General features: G+C 40.8%; 2 protein-coding genes across 2 annotated transcripts; one reads left to right on the forward strand and one right to left on the reverse strand.

Annotated features, from left to right (window-relative positions):
- Window positions 1–16,151: 16,151 nt before the first annotated feature.
- Window positions 16,152–17,308, forward strand: RB195_017884 (uncharacterized protein; the record flags this gene model as incomplete). The annotated part of the gene is made up of 4 exons (XM_064185079.1): window positions 16,152–16,226; window positions 16,309–16,459; window positions 17,053–17,217; window positions 17,289–17,308. 4 exons carry the CDS (start codon window positions 16,152–16,154, stop codon window positions 17,306–17,308), a joined length of 411 nt encoding a protein of 136 aa, XP_064040960.1.
- A 2,110-nt stretch (window positions 17,309–19,418) lies between these two features.
- RB195_017885 (uncharacterized protein) lies at window positions 19,419–19,679 on the reverse strand (the record flags this gene model as incomplete). The annotated part of the gene is made up of 1 exon (XM_064185080.1): window positions 19,419–19,679. The coding sequence occupies one exon, from the start codon at window positions 19,677–19,679 to the stop codon at window positions 19,419–19,421; it is 261 nt and encodes an 86-aa protein (XP_064040961.1).
- Between the last annotated feature and the right edge of the window lie 4,117 nt (window positions 19,680–23,796).

A 23,796-nucleotide genomic window follows, 5' to 3' on the forward strand; every position in this document is an offset into this window, starting at 1 on the left:
ACTCGTAATCCACACTCCAGGCTCTATATTTGTCCATACACCCCAAAAAAAAATCGTCAATTCCCAATAACCTCAGGCGTCATCAAAATTCTGCAAATACACTATGCATCGTAAATTTTAGACTCGTCGATTAGACATAATCGTAGATGCTAATCAGAGACAGAATAAGAAAAGAACAAAAAATAGAAAAAGAATATAATAGAAAATAGAAGAAGAACAAACAGAAATGGAGACATGAGTGCAGATTTAAAAGTTAATTCAGCAAGTTCTTCACTTGCAAGTATTGCCACTAAGTAAAGCGAGAGCTGGCCTTTTTCAGGGAAAACTTGCACGTTGAATCCGGAACTTATAGGTAACTTCTTCCTAAATCTGCACCTTAAAACTACTCTCTGACTATTAATTGCTCCTACTGTTTTATCTAGCTCTTATTTCCTTAATTCCTTATACATATGTATGTATGCATTCATCGAAGCGACGGTCTTTTCCTCCTCAGCTTAATTCAAACAAAAAATTTTGCCGCCGTGAATTCTTTAACAGTATGGGCTTGCACGCGATTCTATTAGTTTTTCTTTTTTACACTCACAGATAGCAGATGACTCTTTTTTATGCACAAAAATGATGAATTAGTTGTTCCAGACACTACACGATTCGATTCGATTCATTCGAACGGAGCCGACAAGACAGATGACATCAAAAACAGAGAAGAAGCGGAATTCTATGATAACGCAGTTGTGTTGGTGTAAAAATAAATCAAAGGAGTGAAAGTCAAGTTCAAGTTTCCCCTTACTCTGTTCCGTCGTGAAAAATTGGTGCCAATATCCGCACAAATTCATGTTAAAAGACATCGGATGACAGTTTTAAGAAAGCCAGAATTTTTCTTAGTCATTTTTAAACAAAACTATGATAAATATACACTTTTCTTTTTTTCAAGAAAAAGTTTAGCTTTCAGCGTTGAAAGGAAAATTGAACTTCTTGCAAAGTAACAAGTCGAGAATAAGTGGTCGCCAGAAAATAAATGATAAATGAAAAATTAAACAAATGAAACAAATGACCGAGATCACCAAGATCAATGATCATGAGCATAAGTGTATCGAGGTGGAGGTGAAAGGATCCTCATTTCAATCGGGATGGAAAAGAACGTTCGTCGCAGTTCATCTTTAAAACACCGAATCGCTGGAAGAAATTTTGAGAAGAAATTCGAAAAAGCTTTAACTTTCATGTTCCATGCAATTCCTAAAGCTTATGAGTAAGGATTACACTAATAAGATACGGTCATACCATTAGAACAGCACTGTGCCCTCAAAATTTAGAGGTGTTTGGCTTTGAACAGAGTTTCGTACCTAGAGGTAATACCTCACGACAAAAAAAATGCCCCAAAGTAGATCCGTGCATTTCAACCGAGGACAAAAGCCCATGAGTCTCCAACATCGTCGATTTCGTGATGTGCTGCCCCCTCTTTTTAAGGGCGAATCGACGATGTTGGAGACTCAATGGGCCACTGTAGGGTTCGAGTACTAGATTAAGAGTATAAGCGTGGCCACACTTAATTCTCCCCAATCGCCTTGAAAAAGGGCGTGGGAACGACGTTTGTCCCTACAGGGCACCTTATTACGCGTCCCCCTTACACAGGCGCGGCGTCCGCGAACCATTTTCTACGCCGTTCTCCGGGATGATTGGAAGGAATACGTTCAAACTCGTAATTTATACCATGAACTCTGCCTGCTTCACGGAAATCTGAATATGGTCAGTATCGTGATAAACTGCCTTTAAGCAACTAGTGACGTTAACGAACTTATTACATTATAGTGATAACTTCTACTTAATGCGCTTCAGTACGTTCCTGGTAATTCCTTTGAACGTGGGTGTAACGAGGTGGTTAGAGATCAAAACAATGCCTGAACGGTCAAGTGTTCGTCACCGCTAAAGCCTAAGCAAACCTTATTTCTCTCCGGACTCGGTGAGTTCCTACCGCAATTTTCTTAGTTAGTACGATCCAGAAACGTTAACGGTTGGCGCTTGAAAGCAATGTATAGGTCCCATATGTATACGCTCATCAGTTTCTTCGACGTCAAATTTAAAGCGCTAACGCATCCTAAAGGGACCAGTCAATATCCACCATTTTATCCTTCACCCTCTTAACAATCAATATTCACAATTTCTTGCCATCTGAAGTCGGAGATCGACAAGGTCACTGGATTCTTTTTTTTGTCGTAATTTGTGGTCCTGTGACTAGATTCACGCGTAGTATTTTTGCCGTGTGTAAGAATATATGAGAAGCTAATTCCACTGTCCGCAAAAGATGTTCCGGAACTTGACGGGTGTAAAAAGAAGCTAGCGTCCACAAAATGACAAAAAGTGCAATTCTCATGTGTAATCTGTCGTAAGAGTGCAAAAGAATGCTAACTATAGTCGGGTCGAAACGACATGAATCAGGAGTGCAGTTGCGCTGCATTTGCGTGCGCGCTTGAAACGGCGCGGCGGAGGCAGCAGTTGGAACCGAGGTGGGACCGTCGCAAACTGCAGCGATGGGTTGTGCCAGCAAGGGTTCCAGCAAGCTCCTGGGCGCTACGCTCCACCGCAGCACCTCAAGAGAAGCCCGTACGTTGACCCTACTATAAGTGGCTCCGGCCTGACATATCGCCGTTTCTTCTTCTACGAAGAAGGCAAAAGAGGCGGGTGAAACGTAACAAGAAGAGATCCTCAAAAACTTTGAAAGGCCGATGACACTGTGCCGTCCGAGATCAGCTAGGTCTTTGATCGTTCGATGAGTCGATAAATTCGTGCCAGATTTGTTCTGGATAATGAGTGCAAGAAGGTGGAGTAGTAAAATAGAGTACAGGTACAAAATAGAGTACAAGAGAAGTTGGGAGCCATTATATAAATCATATATACATTCATGAATCCCTACGATTCCGAACTGAATTCGAATTCGTTGGTTCGTTTCGAATGGATTCACAGTCAAAGTCTGACTGCACAGTCGGTGTTTCGAAACCGCCCTGCTCCCAACCAAGCCTTTCTTCCCTCCGAGCTCGATAAATTAGCATCAGAATCGCCTAGGAGGATGAAAACACTGGCTTCACACTTAGGCTGGTCCTGCAAGTCATTTTAAGCCCGCACCCGCGTTCATAAATCACAACCAAAACTGAAGCCAAACATGTAAGCCCATCCTCATAGGGGTTGATCAGCGCCAAATACTTCATCCTTTATCCATCTTACAGAAAAAGCCCTAGAGAAATGTTTGACTGAGTCGAACACTTCGTTTTAAAGATATCACTCCTAGATTCGCATAGATTTTCTGAAGAAACTCCCGTATACAGACTTTGATACTGGAAACTAGTGAGATTCATCGGAAGAATAATGGTGAGAGTAAACAAATGCGCAGACAATATGAGAAACGTCACATTTCATTAAGATAACCGCCTGCATGGAAAGGCGACAGTCCAGCGCCTCCTTCACACACATCTTCTCTATCATTTCATCATAGCTTCGAAGTAAACAAACAATAGGATAAATAAAGAAGTAAATTAGCAAGGAAATTTCCAGAGCATCAAAGTGCTCGTCGAAAACGAAGTCGAAGTCGTTGTGAAATCGAAACGAGGCGTTAGTGCAGACACGTGGTTGTGTCATATCGCAAGAAGAAAACTCAGCGAGAGTCATAAAGACAGGTAAACGAAGTAATCATTCCAGGATGGGGTTATCAGGGAGGGAGACAAAAGGAAGAAGAACTAGTGCCGATAGTGGACAGTGGTCTGCCGCTGAACAAACAGCCGGTGTTCGTTCGTTCACCGACCGATAAAAAACTTCACATTGATTGTTGTAATGGACAAGGAGCAGAGTTCATTCAGAAAGAGGTATGCGGCAAAATAACAGGCACACTTTTTCGTCCATGAGTCATGTGCTCGCACCACAACCGCACACAAACAGAAATTTATTTTCTACGGAAAACGACAAAAAGAAGAAAGAAAAGTTACTTTTGCATGGAAGAGGCGCAGAACGACCCTACATACACGCACAGAACCAGAAACGCTACCGAAGTTATCAGGATGGCAGCGATTGCGATCAAATGTTTGTTGTTGTCCGACTAGAGGATCGATTGGCGAGGTTACGACTTGCTACGCCAGGTAGATCATTTTTCATCACGGCATTAATGAGGGTGTTTTGATAGCAAAGTCTTCAATAAACAGTTGTCACAGTGACAAAAATTATCCCACTACAGTCTACCAACCCAACAAAATTATTCTAGCATAAGAAAAATTAGGACTTTGCTATCCCTTGTGGGAATAAAAAAGATCTTTTATAACGCTATCACCTACCCCAACCGACCTTACCTTCAGATCGATCCTTCACTCCCAAAAATATTTCTGATTTACAGATCTTCAGACAAATGAGAAGAAGCGCTTGTTTCTTTATTGAATTTGAGGTAAACACTCGCTCCATCTGCCCGTCTATTTGTGGATCTGCAAATTATGTGTGAAGGATGAAATTATGTGTTATGTTTTGTAGTATGAAGATTCCTAAGATTCCGCGGCAGGAAATTGACCTTACAACCTACCACAAAAGTGTGTAAAAACAACATCTGCCTTGCTAAATGGAAGGGAAATGAAAAAGGGAAACCCAAAACGGAAATGGAGTATGCATTGCCCTTTTTTGTTTCCTGGATAACGCGTTCTTTGGTCACCAGTATAGGTAAACGAATAAAAAACACCTTAGCGGTGGCGGGTGTAGTGTAGCGGTTGGAGGTTCCGCTTCCTGCACGGCCGACCGGTTCAGTTTAGCTGACGCCCCAGGTGAAGGAGGTGTGGGAAGGGGAGAAGTTCCTGTAGAGATCACAAGAAAGTGAAACTCTGTTTTTGATCAACGGGTTCACCACAGACACAAAATGCGATTGTTCGCTTTTGTTGCTATGCGTCGTAAATCGCAGCGATTGCTGGAGTATGTGCACCTCCTTTTCCGGTTTTTTTATTTTTCGACACTATTTCTTTTATGCTTTCATTTTTGTAAGCCGGCACTGATAAGAATAATTTGTTAAAGAAGCTACTGCATTAGTCTTCTCGAGTACCGCCGCTCACTTAACTCCACCAAGTTCCAAATCGTTTTCATCTGACTACAACACGCCATTTTCTGGTCTGTGGTGTAAGGCAAAGATATCAGAAAAACCGCTCAAATGATTTAATCCTGAATTTTATCCAGTTCTCTCATTTGGATCCTTCTGTGTCTTCGTTGAATCGAAGGTTGAACTTCACAATCATTTTTTCAGAGGCAAGCGCTCTTCTCCTTGTGTTTGTTCCTTAAAAGCAGCCCCGGAAATCACACTTCTGATATATCTTTCTGCACATTTTCGTTTTCGCATCCTTCCCTATTTCTGAAATGTTCTTTTTTAAAAACCAAGATCTGGAACATTTGTCGAGATCTTCGTCTAACCTTTGAAACTTCCCTGAGGGCATTACGGCATACGAAAGTTCAATTGCAATGCTGACCTCATCACCTATTTGAGAACGGCCCAACTACAAATCTCACATACGCTGTGGTTAACACCATATAAAAATATATAAGCAAATCAGATTTTTTTTAATACAAAATACCTACTGCACATAATTGAAAAGGTTTTGAAAAGAAAAAAAAGGTTTTTTGTGGGCTAAATGGGATTTCACGCAGTATAAAGAGAAGAGATTGGGTAGTTTGTGGTACCGATTCTTCCTCTTCTGGAACTACACATAGGAGCCACTCGCCCAGTGCCGACCTCTGGCCGCCTCACTCACCGTCGGCCTAGCGATTAAACAGAAGGATGCTTTGAAAACAGAAATTTAAGCTTTAGCTTAATTTTAAGTACGAGTTAAGTATTCGTTTGGTCCGCTGTAATAGCTGAAACAAAACGTCTATCAACCTGTCTTGCAAATTTTCACAAATTTTGAGAATTTTCGCACCCTAATCTAAGTGTGTAGGGATCTCACCACATTTATTTATTCATTCAGAAAAATGTCTTTCAAGTCAAGTCAAGAGAAGACCTTTCAAGAGATATTTTTTCAAAGACTTAACGTTATAGTATAATAATGGCTACATTCATGAGATCTGCAACTTATTCCGCAACGAGCGGGTTCGATAGGCTGTGAACTCCGCGAGCAGCCTTTGCGGTCCTTTGTAGACGGTGGCGAACGTCAGGCGGGAGAGTTCATCAACTTCCACTATCCCCGAACAACCAATCACCACTGGGAGTGAATATAAACCAATTAAAAAGAGAAGTTTCTGGAAACACCTTAAAATAGTGAGCTGGCTAATGTCATGAAGGAATAACAAGAAGAGAAATTTCCGAGTGGGAAACATAGACTAGAGTTTTTCTTCCCGTCGTTCCTCCATGACACTCGGTGCTTGGTGTTGTCGGTGGTAGAGAAGTAGCTCGTTCGTGGTCTCTGAAACAATGGAACGTCATACATAGTTCATAATTAGGATGCTGAAAAATAAATTAGAATAGTGACAACATTCAGTGTGGACATTCATGACCTATTTTCGAATATTTTCGAGTCTGGATTAGACATAACTTCAGCAGGAAGTGAGTTAATCCAACGCACAACTCTGCAGATGGAATTGAAGACGATTGAAACCAGTTTTTGTCTGCGTTTAGAATAGTAGTGTAGTAATAGAATTTTGCAAACTGAAGGTACCTTCTCTCAATTGCTGGTTGCGAATCCAACAGCAGCAATGTCCGCTCGAACACTGTTGTCTGCTGGAAAGCTTGACAACCATCACTGAAGACGAAGTCAGTGAAAATAAGGTGCGAAGTTTCGAAGATGTCAAAATTAGCTATGGCTTTGTGGATAAGATAGCCGCCTGATATTCATGCTACAAAACTCAAAGTCACTGCGTTTTTAGTCCTAAAAAGAGTGTCAGTATTTGTGTTTTGTGATACTGTGTCTACGTTTTAATAAATGTCGGCGTAATAAAATTTCGACTGTCGATTCAAGGGAAGGCGAACTTTCGCACTTCTGGAAGATGTACCAATAAATTTTGTCACCCAGCAAATGATTGGAATGAGACTTCGAAGAACCTTGCATTGAGATGCCGCTAATGTGCATTACCACTGTTTCCAGTGTGAAAACGACAGAGAAGTGTCGCGCTATCAAACATAAATGTTTGTGCTAAAATCTACTGAGATGAAATTTCATGAATATGTGTTCCCATGATGACTTGTCACGTCATTGAAGCCTGTTTCAATTCGAATGTTAATTTCTTGTGGAAAATGGTATATTGCTTTCATTCTGTCTTCTCTTGGTCAAAACATAGCGTATCTCCTCACTCTCTACCGTTAAAAAGTTTAAAAAGTAGAAATCCTCAGAACTTGTGGAGCTCTAAACTGCAACTCGGTGGGTGGTTTTTAAACAAATCATATGCTCAAAAATTGGCATTAACAAAAAAGCATAGCCTCTAGCTCAGCTCTCTAAACACAAAGAGGAGCGTATAAAGTTAACAGACTTACAGGTGTAGAAATAAACGCACTACAGTACCCTATTATGTGAAATGTATGCGTAACTGTAATAAATACACCACATAATGTTTTGAGAAGAAGAAAAGAAGAAACAATAAGAAAAGAGAAGCAATCGGGATTTTCAACCGCGAAACACTGAACCGTGGGGAAACTGGTCGGCAGTTTCTAAATACGTGTACGTACGTATCGAATGTATTGATACAAGTGCTCTGGGGATCGAGTGCAACAATAACGAAAAACAACAATTCAGTGAGCACGGCAAGGAATCCTCTCCGCACAAGATCTCCAAACTACGCTGAAAGCTACCGCTCGTCAAGGAGCGTGCAGGCACTCTTCACTCTTCGTCCTCACGGCACGTCGTCCCCGTGCTAGCATTTACCGCTGCGCTTTGCTAACCCACTATCACTGAAAACATGGAAGTCGTGAAAAGGATTGGACCCGCCTGGGAAGGACCCCGCACTACGCGTGTGCTCGGTTCTCCGCAGATGCCAAAGTTTTGCGAATACTGCAGGAAAGAATGGCGACAACCAATCATCTCGGACGGAGGAGTTGTTTCTCACCCAGTGATAAATTTTGGTTCCGACTGAATTGAAGTTGTGTTTTATTACCCAAGAAGACCCATCAACCTTCAAATTCGAAGAAGGCTTGTAAGTTATCTGCTAACGAAGTAGAATACCAAAATATTCACGTTAGTGGATCCAGCACAGCGTGAAACAACTTGTTCACTGCTGTCCCCCTCAGCTTAATACGAGATTTGATATCCGTGTTTCTTTAGAAAGAAATGTTGAATTGTTTTTTAGAACAAATGTATAAATTTTTGACATCGCTACACAGTGTCACTCACTCCCGAACAACTCAACACATTTCTGTCTTTCTTTTTTCTGCCTGAGTTTTAAACAGCCCTGCCTTCAAGAAAATTGCAGCACAGTAACATTTTGTGAAAGCTGGAGGCAAGAACCAAAAAGAAAGCACAAAAAGAAGTTTCGGTAGAATGTTTGTGTGGAGATTTAATGTTTTTTGAGGTTTGAGCCATCCCGAATAGGCATCAAAAGGACCGGGAACAGAAAGTGCACAACAACGTTCACACTTAAAAAATAACTCCTAGATTTAAAGGTGCATCTTTTTTTGTTATTGTTGTGGATCCAACAAGTAGTGTTGAATTTATTGCAGCAGGGACGCGTACGCAGGCCCCACACTTCTTTTTTTGAATTTGTTTTTGTTTGAAAGAGCAAGAAGTCATAATCTCTCGAAAGAAAAAGAGGAGGCATTCGCCAAAGGATATTTTGTATGAACGAATTATTTGATCCTCCTTTAATTGATCAACGCAAAGCACTCAGTCTTTTATTCTACGAACAGAAGGACGAAGGACAATGAAGAGACAAAGAAAAAAAGACCCAATAGTTGACATCGGATAGTAACACGCAGCATTGAAGGAATACTTTTATCTGGAAAGAACTCATTATAAACGATAATCCTATATTGAAAATTTTCAATATTTCCTGATAGGAGAAGTTCTATTCGCCATTAAATTTGGAAGAAGATTTCATCAAAGATGCTTCAAAGCACATTATTTGAATAAGTTTTCTTTTGACTGTAGAATCACGCCTTGAATTTGCTTCTCTTCAATCAGAAACACATTCTCTACGCATCAGAATTGATGTAGACAGAATCCAGGCTCAGAGACTTCTACAGATATCATACGCTGACTTCTGTCATTGTCCTCGATGCGGAAGGAACAGTCGGACCTATTCACCGCATCCACTTTTCGAGTGCTCATCGTATTTTGCTCATTTACTACCACCCTCTAATTATCGCTGCGTACCGCGTGCGCGTGTCCTTCTCGGGAAATACTGAGCCAGTTCGAGTGTTTGTGTTGCAGCTCAATGAACGTTGAAGGACCGTGATTCGCAAGCGGTGCGATCAAAGACCCCGAAGCGGTTTCCTTTTGACACACAGCTACCGTATGCCGCCAAGCGAAAACTGCCTCATCGCAACACTTTCGCGCACCATTAAATGCATCTGGCTTCAACGAAAAACTAATACTGGCTAAGGAATTGTTGCATCTGCTCTTTTGATGGGATCGACTTTCGATAAGTGGAAGATTTGAAAGAATGAAGATTTCCCTCAGAGGAAACAGTTGTGCAAGCCTAGAAAGAAGATCGAACGCTCTAGAGAGATTATGAATCTCTAGAAAATTCGAGATACCACAGCAATCATGAAATAAGGCGCTAGAAAATAGAAACGATGTTAGCTGTGCAGGGATCACGCTACTCCTGTGATGCAACTTGTTCACCTTGGATTCACCCGGCTCAAAGCACTTCCGATCCGCATCATGTTTGTACAGCCGAGTTCTTGACGGTCGGTCAATATCTTTGATCGGAAGAGCGCCAACAAGACATGCATTAACTAATCAGGAATCCTTAACCAAACAAACAGTACAGTACCCGCATCTGCCGCGACCGGAGCTACCTGCCATGCGGGCAAACTTCATCCCCACCTCCGTGCAGGATCGACCCGGCACGTGCCCCATCTGACCCAGCGGCTCAGCACTTCAATACGCCCGCGATGCTATCAAGCCGAGCAGGTGTTCCTTCCTTTTTAGGATCAGCTTATGTAGATCGCTATCTTGCGATTACTTACAAATTAGTGAGCAGCATTGTGATGCTGCCCAGGACGTGAGCGATTAGTGGAAACTAATTGAGAATATACTATAGAAGTATAATTACACGCGGAATTGGGCATCCAATGCGTTGTCGGAATAGTTTTCCTCCAATTAATCACCAGATTCTTTATTTTTAGAGCGGGAAGTTCCGAAGAAAACACGAATTGACAAGGACCTCCCTAAAATTCCATTTGGTTCTGCAAATTATTTTATCTGATGGAAAAATCAAAGGTTAAGAAACTTTATGCATAAGATATAAAATTTTTAGAAGTAGGAAAGAAATGACTAGCCTTTTTAGTTCTATCTAGATTTCGATTTCAGAATTTTCTACTAATTTTTAGCATGGACATAAATTTCTAGAAATTCTGATATTCTTCATCTTCTAATATTTGAAGTGCGCTTAAGTGAACTTCTTTTAATTTTTGATGACCCTGCCAGCTTGAGATTACTGCGTATTTTAGTTTTCTCCAAAAAGTCGCAAAATTATAGTGTTCCGCACAATAACATCCTTTTTGAATGTTTTCTTCCTCTCTGCGATCTCATTCCCGGTTGATCACCGCTCCAGTGGAATAGGGATTGGAAGAATACGAAGACCAAGATGTCTAGTGGTCCCGTATGACGAAAAAACGGAACGCAGCATACAACCATCTTCATCCTGCCACTCTACAAACCTTCGTGGTGAATTCCCATCACGGAAAGGGAAAAACCCTGGGTGTGGCTGACTTTTGTCATCTTTTGAAGGATGAAGGATAAAGTGCACAGCACATACATACCTTGTGCAGTTTTACAACGACTTGCGGAGGGGGCGATGTGCCAAGCGGTGTTTTTATCCTCCCAAACAAGTCTGATTTTAGTTTATCGACCCGCAGAGACGGAGGTCTTGGTTGGTACTCCTTCAAAATACACGTCTCAAACCCTCGATAGTGCAATCACAGCCGAACCTTTTACCACCTGCGCAACTACACCCGGGCCATCAGTTCCCAATTGTTACTGTTTTAAATTTTAAAGCCATTCTGAAGAGATAAGACTATTTTTAAATAGATATTTTCTACATAAAATGACTCTGCTAATACATTAACCTGATTCGTAATCCTACGTGAATTTGAGGCCCTAACAAGTACTTGTGTTCATAGGAGAAATTCGAAGATAATCGGCCATTTTTGGACTGTAGCTGATCTCTCACGGAATGCATGCTTTCAGTCCGAAGCGGAAAGCTCAGACAAGTGTTATCGTTTTCAGTTTTTGAATATCTTTTAGGTTTAGATGGGATTTTCACCTATGTGTATAGTTAGAGAGAACATGTGCTTATATCGTACTATTAGGGGTGCCCATGAGTAATAAATTATTATTAATGTGGAATATTTCATTATTATTCGGTCTAGTTCAGAGCGTAAATGTTTCAGGACATGTTTTAGGTGGCAATGGCTTTTGTGAAAATTAAATTCAAACGTTCTTATTACATATATGATGCGTATAGTTATATTTTTGTTGTAAAAGGGAGAACAGGCAACCAAGTGACGAATATTTGTGTCATCGCATGGTGTTTCATTTTCGATCGGGTGTTAATGGTACGGTAGCAACAAATAGAATTTTTGGTGTGTATGGAGACGTATTGAAAGTCGATGTATGAACTCAAGAGAATATGTGTCAAATTCTCAGATAGTAAGCGAAGGAATCCATGAGAAAGACAGATCACCCTCTGGTGATATCCAATTCCTAGGTGTTAAATGAAACATGCAAACAGAGGAGTTCAGCGTGAAAGCGAATGTTTCGCCGAAAAATCGCTTACCAAGCGATGAGTGCCAACTGTGGTTTGGAGAATTTTCCAGCGGTGATTTTGACTTGTATGGAAGCAATTGGACGCCCCGTTGAGTTTGATAATGACGCCTTGAAATCACTGGTGGAAGCTGATCCCAAACTGAGTATTCAGGAAATAACAGACACTCTTCAGGCTACTCGCTCAACAGTCCAAAGACGTCTTCAAGAAATTGGGAAGGTTCACAGGCAGGGAATATTGGCTTCGCACCTATTGCAGGCACGATAATGCCAGGCCTCAAGCACCAAAATTAGCCGAGGGAAAAATGAGGCGGCTAATCTTGGAGGCCTTACCATATACCCCATATGCTTCAGACATAGCACCATCTTATTTTCATTTACTCCGATAGATGGGACACTCTCTAAATAATAAAAGTCAAAAATCTCGATGAAGCTTACCCAGAATCATAATTTTCTTCAAACGAAACGGAATTTTATGAGAACTGGATTGAAACTCTACCAGCAAAATGGCAAACGGTACTGGATAACGGCGGAGACTACATAATCGACTAAGGATAGAATAAGATGTAAGTAATTTCGTTCTTTTTCTTGCCACTGAAATAATTGATTAGTTCTGGGTACCCCCACTATTTGTTATTACTTCCAGGACCAAGTATTTTGCTTTGTTTCAATTGTGAACGAGTTCTTCCAGTTTTCATGGATTATTCTAATTGGGAGGCTCTTAAAACAACTCAGAGGATGAAATAAAACTGGGGAAAGACATAAACCATGTACAGAAGAAGAAGACTAAAAACAACACCAACTTTAACAACAACAAAAGAAAAAAAGAAACATGAGCTTTTTTCGAGATTTTAATATAATACGACCAGAATTATATCAAATGAAGAAGTACTGGTTCTTGTAAACGTCAGTTTTTTTGGGAAGAAAAATCCAAAAATGCCAACCCAAACATCTTTAAGTTTCTTCTATCTATTAAGATCTGAGTCCTTTCCTATTCCTTTCTTTATTTACTTTTTAAATTATTGGATTAAATAACAAAATCTTATTTAACTTTTTCATTTAAAGATATTTTTTGTTTTTTTTTGCATTGTAAATACCGATTTGTAGAATTAGACTTGATGATCGATCTTAAATATGTATTTCATTCACTCCGATGTTTAAAAGCAAATTCTGGGTTGGTTCATGAGTTCTAGCGTTTCTTAAAGTGAAAATGTTGCGTGAAAAAATAAAAACTTTTTGCAGTGCGTTTTATGTTCTTGGATAGAAACTTAGGTGCTCTACAAAAGAACCCGTTTAGTTTTTTATACTAGTAATAGCTTCGGTTTCTTCTAGATGATTAAGATGAAGTGTCAGGCCGGAAAAAAAGAATTTTCCACACCTCCTGTTTCTTGCGTTTTACCGATGTGTTAGAACCACAGAAGCCGCTTTAGAGATCCTCTCGAATGCGTTGCGTGGCGTTTCGCTCAACAATAACGAGGAGTTGAAGACTTGGCTGGATGATTTCCTCGAGAGGAAACCCGACCGAGGCATTGAACAGCTTTTCAACTTTGGCAAGAAGTTGCAAACTCGAACGGAAAACACCATATCCACCACCGTGGATTTGTTGTTCATTTCTTGCCTATTTTCGTGGATTTAAAAAGAAACCTAAGCTTAAAGAAATACGCCAAATGTTATGGAGCAACCCAATCTATGCAAATATACCAGATTACTAGTTTCATCTCGTTAATAAACGCTCGAATTTAGTAACCGCTAATTGCATATAACACTTCATCAGCTATTGAGACGTGAGCTGGTCGATGTGCGAATTGCGGACATAACCAGGTAGCTGACAGTATTCAGCCACCAGCAATGGACGCATCTGATCCTGGGAACAAATCCCTCCACAAAACCACATTTTTCTTCCTCGCCCCTCTAGAAAGCGAAACTAGCAATCGACGCATGCGCTAAAATGCGGCGTTCGTTTCTTTTTTCTGGAGTCGAATAGGGCTCGCCACCATCACCGGGGTGGCACTTTCCTGTTTTTTTTTTCGGAGGCGTTTTTTGCCGGACCTAAGAGCAGCGTTTTACGGCTCTTCAAAGGCAGCTGTTGCAGGATTGAAACGCATGATTTGCGCCGAATAGCGAGGCGGATGGCTGTTGTTGTTGAGACAATGCAGACGACTTCTTCGGCATATTAGCATACTCGTTGCAAGGTGCGACGCCCGTGTAGCACGACGAACTACACGAGTGCTTTTTTTCGGGAAAAGGACCGAGATAGTAAGAACTTGCAGTTACCGCCTACAGATACTGATCTGAAATAAAGATGCCATAACTTTGGATCCTTACTAATTTTGGGATTTTCTCTCGCTTTTTTCAAAACTCACATTTTACCTATCTTTGCGAACTCCTGGTAACATTTTTTTCTTATTTAACGCTCATTGTATAAACCATAGAATTAGTTCTACATTATTACTTTATTATTTGATTTATTGCTGAGATTATTTCTCTACAAAAACCTATCAGAGCAAAAAAAAAAACGGCTAAACCAAGGTCGTCGAATTGACTTGCGACACGATGAATGCCTTTTCGTCGTAAGTTACGAAAGAACGGCTTTTCGCCTAACCTTGGAACGCGTTCGCGGCTTATCCTCTCAATGAGATTCCTCGCCCGGCAGCTGCAGAGAAAGCCGTGCGTCGATTTTGAAATCATTTCGATGTTTTCATTTCCTCACGCCTCTGATTGGCGGCCAACCGCCTAGGAAATCCAATTTAGCGATGGTGAGGGTCAGTTTCTGTGGGTACGAAAAGAACAGAGGATCAGTTTTCGTCGTTCACGATCGAAATGCTTTCTTGGAACGTGTGATCAATTAAAATGTCTAAATCATTTCGAATTCTGTCTACCGTGGATCGCGTGATTAAGGCAGGTTTGATACTGGGAGGTATGTCATGGCACGCGATGCCGACTGCACTCACCCCGAGTCGCTTTTCTTTTCTTTTACCGCCCCTAAATTTTGCCGCATCGAAGAAATCCGTCACAAAGAAAGGATGCGGCACTTTCCGCGTGATGGAAAAAAAGGAGTCACAGCGTCCCTATAGGTTGCTATAGCTACAAAAAGGGGGTTCAACCGTAGTTCTGCAGAATTTTGTTTCTCGAATGAGTCCTACCGTAGTCACATCAATTTTAAACCAACATTAACAAAATCGTCCTAATTCTACCCGTGTACGGCATTTATGCGATGACAAAATGGTTGGTTATGCTGATAACTTTAATAAGAGTTCTTTTTCAAGAAAAAAAAAAGGCAGAAAAGAATGTCTAAAACAGAGAATTTCTCCTTAAATTCCCAAATTCACCTTCTCAACCTTTAAATTGAATTATTTCAAAGGGTTCTAATGAAACGGTACCACTTACAGTACTTGTACAAGTTCCACTTCTTGTTTTTTTCCTGGTCTTTTTTTGTTTTTCTGCATCAGCCTTTATTTCTTTTTCTTCCTCATGCTCATCAACGACTGAGTCAACTTTTAGTTGTTTTTGATAAGAATATTTCTAGTATTTTCTATTTGCATTAACTAAATATACGAAAGAATTTGGGTTTAGCAAAAAATAAATTGATACTGTAGCGCATGAAAACAACAACGCTTTGGTTATGTTCTTTCGGAGCGGAAATGTCAAACATCCCTTATTTTTGCTGTTAGGAAGACCTGGGATGGCAAGGTGTGTGGTCTCTTCGATGCTTTGAAGCCTCTATATTTCGAAGTTTTTTTTTTCAAACACCTAACATAATCACAACCTGGGTAAACTTGAAGAGACTATTTATTACTTATTTCCCTTTTGATTGACTAATTTTCTGATTTTAGTAATATAAGTAGTAGTAAGTATAAGTACAAGTAATACTTTAGTAATACATTTTCTTACTTCTAATTCTAAAGATTGGTTTGCACGTTTCGTAGGCCAACTCTAAACGAGTGAACTTTTGCTAACGCTGGACGAAACAACAACTTTTCTTTATCTCTTTTGTTCCCCGTCATTAAAAAAAGAGTTTGCACGTGTTTTAGTGTTAGGCACTATATTTCGACAAAAAGTATGTTATATTATTTCTGCAGGGTTTATCGTAATAGATATTCACTCCTCAGAAAATACCTGGAAACCCTCCTCCCGCCAGCAACGAGGGCGGGGCTTCCGTAAAGTGGGTGGAGCGCGAGCGCTGAGCACCGCTCGGGTCAGACTGTAGGTGTCAGCACAGCCGCCATCATCGCCATGTCTTCGCAAGTCCGCGGATCACGCCCTAATCAGGAACGGCGCAACGCAAGGGAACGCAATCGAGTTCATCAGGTTAGCGCGTGTTCTTTGAATACGTTCTTCTGTCCTTACTTACCAGTTGTCGTTTATTCTCTGTGGAATCACGAATCTCCAGGTGAACCATGGTTTTGATTTGTTACGGAATCGAGTTCCAAAGGCTGGAATCAACAAAAAGCTCTCGAAGGCCGACACTTTGCGGGAAGCCGTCAGATACATTCAATACCTACAAAGTTTGCTGCTTTCTGATGGTGGAATGAACCAAGCAGGTATGCGAGAGCATTTATGCGGAGGCTACCACTTTCTAAAATAATTCTCGCTTTTCTGGAAGCCTACGTTTTTTTTTTCTTTTCGTGGTCGTGTTTTGATCATTACGATGTACTCTTTCAAAACCCGGATCTGTCTTTTCTTTGCGAAAATGGGGCTGATTATTTATTTTGTTCCAAAATAATGTACAAGAGACTTCGCTCGCGCGAAACACTTGTTCGGTTCTGTAAATTTTGAAAAATTCCTTGTAAATAAAAGCTAGATGATGCATGATGATGTCTTCTTTTACTTTTTTGAAACATTACTGTAGTACGGTATCTTTTTTTGGTAAAAAAATTGAGAATATTTCATGAATACCAAATTTTTGCTGTTTTCGGCACGTGTTTCCTAAAAGGTAGGTGGTGGGAAAAGATTTTATAAAATACGTATGCGCTCTAAACCATTTCCCACTACTCTTTAAAATACTACAACATACTTTGTGTTTCCCCTGCGAAGAACAACAAAAGCACTTTAAATGAAGTGATAAATGAACGTATTCTACATGAGTTTATTTTTCATTCAGTATTTTGCTCATTATTGCATTTCTGGCTTCCAGAGTACATGTCACCATCGTGCTCCGTTAACCAGTCACTCTACCAACAATCGGAAATGGAATTCGACGTCTACTTCCCTTCGGAATCATCCGCAAATATGTCTCAACAGACCAGTCCAGCGCTATCTGCGTACGGAACTCCTCAGATACCTCCCGCCTGCCATCCAGGTACTTGATTTTTCCGTCACTTGACTGTCGTTGGTTTTCGAATATTTGCTCCTAATTGTTCTCTGTTTTAGGTGTTCGTCCTTCTCCTTGAATAATCCTCGAATTCGAGCGCCTTGATCTCTCAAATTCTGCTGCTGCATTCTTCACTTGTCTGTGATAACGGGTTTTCTATGTAAATATATTCGCAAAGAATAAATATAAGGAAGCTGAAATTCTTGGATTTTCTTGTTAGAAAAACTACTGAATAAACGAATAGATTAATAAGTTAAGATGAACTGAAATTCCTCGCTATTCTTTGGATGTTGTGCCTATCAGAGCGTTCCTCGGCGCCCTCCAAGTGTCCTCGCTCACTCAGTGAGGGGTCAGCCGGGCCGCTGCAGCACACAGTGCAGGTGCTAAGCGGTCGTTTCTAGTTCATTTCGCGTGTATCGCATAATTTATGCCTGATCTGAAATGACAGCCTCTATTACGGATGCGTTTTCCAAGCACCTACATACGATAAGACGATAGCCAGAGCAGATGGCGTCGATGATTGAATTATTTCGACGAAGTTGCCTGCGATTCTCTCAAAAGAATTAATCGCCGAAATACTTCAAGTGTCATTTTCGTATGAGATTGGCAACATTCACGTTTGGATACTGTAATTCCAAGGACTTCAGGACTTCTTCACTTCAAAACTGAACGACATTGTGTACAACTGCAAAACCATAACACATCAATTTTGCCTTCAGATTTATCCGGTGGTGGATTTTGTGCTGCGGACACCAAGTAGATTTTGACTGTAGCAGATTCATTTTTCGGTGAATGATCGTCCATGCATTCGTGGTGACTGGCGACTTCGAATTCCTTTTTGAGCAGAAATGGTTCATAGAAGGCTAGAACTCTGGCATGCAGACTTACTATTGCCAATCGATGCGATCAGGAATCCGGTTCTCTTCCAAAAAAAAAAAACTGAACTCCAGGAAATTTCCAGTATCATTTTAATGGTTTGTAACAAAACTATTCGTACTAGTCCTGCTGTCGATGTTGTTCGAGTTCTGATTTTTCTTTTTCTTTATCTGCGTTTTCAACACGATGTTTCGTACATACAGGCATTTTTCGCAGTAAAACAGCGGGTGGAATCGGAAGACTCTCAAGAAAGCGTTAGCCGTCGTCATGCCATTATGCAGGATAAAAGTTTCTACTTGGAACAGAAAGAAATTAAATGTACATATTTTCAATCTTTTTTGTCTTGTCTGGTTGTACATGGGGACTTCTGCGGCCGCTTACGCAAGGATTTGATCTTGCTCCGCTAAAAAGACTAACATAAAGATCAGGATGGTTCGCTAAAGGCACACGAAGCCGGCCTCACCTCCGCGAAAATGTTCGTTGGTATCGTATCCAAACAGAGAAACATAATACTGATTGCAGGCCACCACCACCACGCGAACATCTGCAGAATCTCACGACCACGTCTTGTCTGGGAGTGGAGAAGCGCGCATGTCGGTCGGCCACCGCCTCTCGAGCTCTCCTGTTGCCCCCGAGGAAGGCCACACGAGGTTCCTCGGAGGTAAATTACAGTGTGGTCGGCTCCGAACCTTTGATGACTCAATTAGAGCACACGTTTACGTGCTCGTTTACGACAGTTGATCGATGTTTGAGATAGGACCCGGTGCGCGCACAAACGGAAAGTGGCACCGCATTCGTAAATCAGTCATTCGGCAATAATTCTCAGAAACTTTTCGTGATTCCGCTTAAGAGGTCGTCAATAAATTGATCGGATCAGCCGTTAACTAAATACATCACGCAGATCTTCAGCAACGCAATAGTTTCTCAACATAAAAGTTTTTCACAAAAATTCCTATGCTTGGAGCTTTGAAAAGCACGATTTCTAAGTTATCCGTGAAGAAACTTCTTCAAGTTACTGCTCGTTCTCCATAATTCGAACTCACCCTACCAAAATGACCTCCAGACCTTCAGAAAGAAGAATCAAAGGCTTACAAGACAACCAAAAAACCCTTCAAAGAGTCCTAATTTCCTAATTTCTAAGTATTCCTAATTTTTATTCCTTCCTTGCCTCATAACTTCCTTCATTCCAGAAATACAATCCAAGATTGGAAGATTTCAAACTTATCTCGCACATGTTATGCTTTTTTCTGACTCCCGGAGTCATTTTCAGAACTAGCTTTAGCAAACTCTGTGGAGCAGAGGGAACCGTGTAACTACGTAGTGAAAAGGCGCTCTACTCTACTAAACAATTTGTTTGCTTCTGGTGCAGATGGAGCCAACTTCTGATGTTTCTTCCTCTCCTTCTTCTCGTCGTCGTCCTCCTCCTCCTCCTTCACGACGAGCGGCGGCTGTCTGTCAACAAACTTATGCAAATCTAAGTGGTTGTAAATGACGGCCGAATAACCGACAGTAATCTGACACATCGTCATTGAATAAAGACTACGCGCGGTTCGTGCTAAGTCCGTAATTTGCATATGAAACAAAGGCAAGGACACACACTCGGCCCTCGAACAACAAACTTTCGCGCAAAGGCAAAAACTCTATGTAGGTTGGGGATTGGAAACCGCTACACTTCCGGATTTGAAGATGGTGATCGATGACGATTGCGTGATGGCTGAAGCAGGTGGCTTGTCGTGAATTCCCGCCCCGATTTTGAAGTGGATTTGACTGCTTGGGAGAAGATTAAAATGTTATCAGCATGAAATTCTACTGCTTTTTGATATACAAAATGCCGGAAAATTCCACCCAAGTTAAAAAACTATGCCATTTTCCATTGAGAGGATTTAAAAATGCTCCAAATTTAAGCAGATTGATGTGATTTGATTTGTGCTAGCAAATAGAAGAAAGTCAAGTATTGAATGGCACATATTCTTTGACTATTAACAGTACCAAACTTCAATAATTGAAGTGAACAGTGCGAAGAATTGAAATGAACAAATTGAATCATTACAAAACTTGTATTAAGCAGAATTTTCTCAACATTAAGGTAAACTCGGTCTGAAAGTCTGTTATGCCTGAAATAATACGTGCGAGCAAGTATCCGGCCCGTCCTCTCCTACCACTAGTAATCCGCTGATCCTCGAAGGCTCTCAAGTACGGCAGTGGTATCATTTTTCGAGATTTATGAGTACGGCAAACATTGCGTCGCATGTGCCACTCTTACAAACTCATTCGCTAACGAGGTTACATAAGAGCACTCGGATTGGATGTCACCGGTCGTCGAGAAGAGGTTACTGTCGTGAAGAGAACTGGGAAGTACTTTTCCGGACAACAGTCTACGATACTAGAATTAACGGCCATCACTCTCATGTCACCGTTTCATTTACATGGGATTCTTTGTTGATTGGCTGCCAATCCATGCGATAAGTCATCCGAAGACCACTCGAGTCAGAAACGGCTCTAAACTCCTAGCTATAAAAAAAGGTACGGTAGCAACTCAATGGAGACAGATGTGACTCCACCGATTGTGTTGTAACTCCCATTATTGCTTAGAGCGCTATCACCGTGCGGTGCCCTTACGTTTCCTCTTGCGCAAAGACTTACGCGAGCCGCAATTACAGTTCTACGACAATTGCGGTTTCTTTAGAGATCAGCCTACCACCTACCGAGCGCCACCTACAAAACTTAAATGGAAGCGCTATTAATTGGCGACGCGGTCAAAGGGCACAGGAGGCAGAGAGTGATGTTGGAGAGGTCCATAGGTTTGCCTATAGATCAGAAAACTGCTCTTTTTCTGTTTCTTAAGGATAATGGATTCGTAGGCCGAGTACCATTGCTGATTATTACTTTGTAGTGGCTTTTGTTGTTATTATACGTGAATTTGTTAAAGTATCAACAATCTCGTCAGAAAGCGATAATGTTGCTACTATTAATTATCTTTGTTTCGAAAAAAGCAAAAAAAAATCCAGGAGGACTTTCATCTTAGGAATTGTGCTAGAATTTTGCTGCCAAATATTGACTACTAATAAAATGTCAATAGTAGTAACTGATAAAACTAAATATAATCAAATGTTAACAAAATGAAAGTACTCTGTAGACCTGTACGGAGGATGACTGTGATACGTGAACGTACAGTTCTCACCATGTAATCCACAGCAGAAAGGACAATCGTTATCCGATATGTACTTAGGAGGGCCAAATGCCACAAAAAATCATATTCCGCTTTTAAATAAATTGATTATAAACAAATAAAGAATCAAAGGTTGGCAAATAAAGAATAAATCATAATAAAATGGTGGCAAATTATAAAAAAATGACATTGAGAAAAAATTTGTTGGGAAGCTAAACTGCAGTGGAAAATTTTTAAAAATTTAATCCTACTGCATATTGTCCTTGAGGGTCATTAATCGCATGCAAAGAGTTGAAAGGTGAGGATGTACGTAATAGACAAAGGAGGGTTAAGAGAGAACAGTCAGAATTCGGGATAGAAAGTTAATTTCTAAATATAAGTACTTATTTTCAATCCAAGGAAATGCTTAAAAGTGAACAGCACCATCGAATTTTCGGCATAATTTTTTTTGTTTTCTTATCACTTCTAAATTTCCAGAAATTCTTCTTACTGAAAACTTCCTACGATGCACGATTCGTTTTTTCTTCAAATTGTATTCGGTATCAACGAGATATAAATGTAAAATCAAGTTTGAATATTCTTTAAAGCTAGTACAGACTTTTTCAACAGGAAAATTGCAGAACATTTAATCATTTAACATTTAAGTGAAAGTGGCTCTGAAAAAAAAACGCTCTTAGGAAATTAAATGGTTATTGATCGCTCAGATTGCTCTGAAACGCTAAGGTTACCATGGTGCTATTTTTTTCTGCTGTTTTTTTTTCAGGCACATTCTCTCAATGACACTCCGTTTCGAAGTGTTGCACTTGCTGTTTCGAACAGCAATTCTCGCCAGTTTATGTGGATTGCGAACCCAGCGGGAGATTCAACAGACACACTCACTCAATTCCCCGAACACAACGACCTCATTCACCGTGATGGCGCATTTCACGAGAAATCAGGTCCAAATCAAATGCGTGTTGGGTTCGCAGCTTCCCGGAACAATTTTGGTCGGAATCGGAAATAGCTGAGCACCGCTTACCTGCTCCGCTCACCATATGCGCCACGGTTTCATTTGTCTCGCGTCTCGATAATGTCTACACAATTCTGGATTTGTCTGCCCCGTGCCCGAACAATGTAAGGTCAACCGCGTTTCGCGATCACGGCGGTAACCAGCAATTTGTGAACAGCATGAAAACACCTAACAACCCCGGGACCATTAAGGATTCCTGGAACGAATATATCGTATTCATGTGGAAAGTCATCGTGTGCCGACCTCAACACGATGCGATTGTATTGCAGTAGCGACGGTGACGTATGTTACGTGATTGCGCAACGTACGCAATAGGAGATGCGCTAAAGGAAACCGCTCACGCTTCGACGCCGTTGGAATGGCGAGCACTTGATGAGGACACCACCTGAGATTGGCTTCCCTTTGAATTTGTGGTTGGAGCAGCAGATGTGTTTACGGGACTTGTGGAATCCAGAAAAACGTAGCACAACATTCCAAACCTCAACGATACTTTAGAAACTTGGACTTATTGCCCAAAAAGGAAATACTTGAAAGATGGAACTTAGGTTTCAACTGATTTTTAGATGCGTATATGGGTTTTTGTTAAATGTTCCCATTAGAAAAGTTCCCTATATTTCAAAATCCTCGGAACCTCATATACACACATCTCTATTGTTAAATCATGGCCGAAAAAGATCAACACCACTAATTTTGCATGAAAAAACTCCCCTTTAATGGTTCCCCCACAATCAACTCGCAGTTTTTCCTAGGTAGATCAATGGAATATTTCCTCAAATGAATCTAACTAATGAGAAATCGAGGAACAACATGCACAGCAACGCGGTAAGAATTTCGCGAAAATTTTATCACTTTTAAGAGTTAGAATTAGTTAGTTTAAAGAGTTTAAAGAGTTTAAAGTTTTTAACAGCCTCTGGATGGTAGGAGGTTCTGAATTCACCTTTAACAGCACTCATTTATTTTCGCATCTGGTTTCACCTTATATGAAGATTTCTCGCATCACTGAAGAGTCCCCGTATTTTAGTTGGGACGAATCTTATTTTAAAATTGATTGGATTAAACTTGTATACATTGAATAAAAGTGAATAATCTCGACATTGAAGCATTAGAACTGTTCCACATTTAAATAGTCTCGGCTCGTTAAAGGCATCACTCCACGAATCTGAGGTGGTGCAGATTTCAGGTGGAGTATTCGTGTAAGGGATAGTAGACTATGGAGAGGGGAGTGATTCCGTCCATTTCTTCCTAACTACCGTAAAAAACGGCCAGGAAAATACGGCTTCGGGCGTTCTGGCGCACTATTTTCTACGAGTTCGACTGGAGCGCGCCAGCCTTGTGCGGCGCCGCATCTTCCGGGGCGTTTTTTAGGGCAATTAGGAAGAAATGGACGGAATCACCTTCCTCCCCATAATCTACTATCCCTTATAAGAATACTCCGCCTGAAATCCGTACCACCTCAGATTCGTGGAGTGATGCCTTTAATAAATATCTTCTGTCCTACATGGTTAATTATCCT

This window comes from Necator americanus, chromosome II (genome assembly GCF_031761385.1).
Source record: "Necator americanus strain Aroian chromosome II, whole genome shotgun sequence".
NCBI lineage: Eukaryota > Metazoa > Nematoda > Chromadorea > Rhabditida > Ancylostomatidae > Necator > Necator americanus.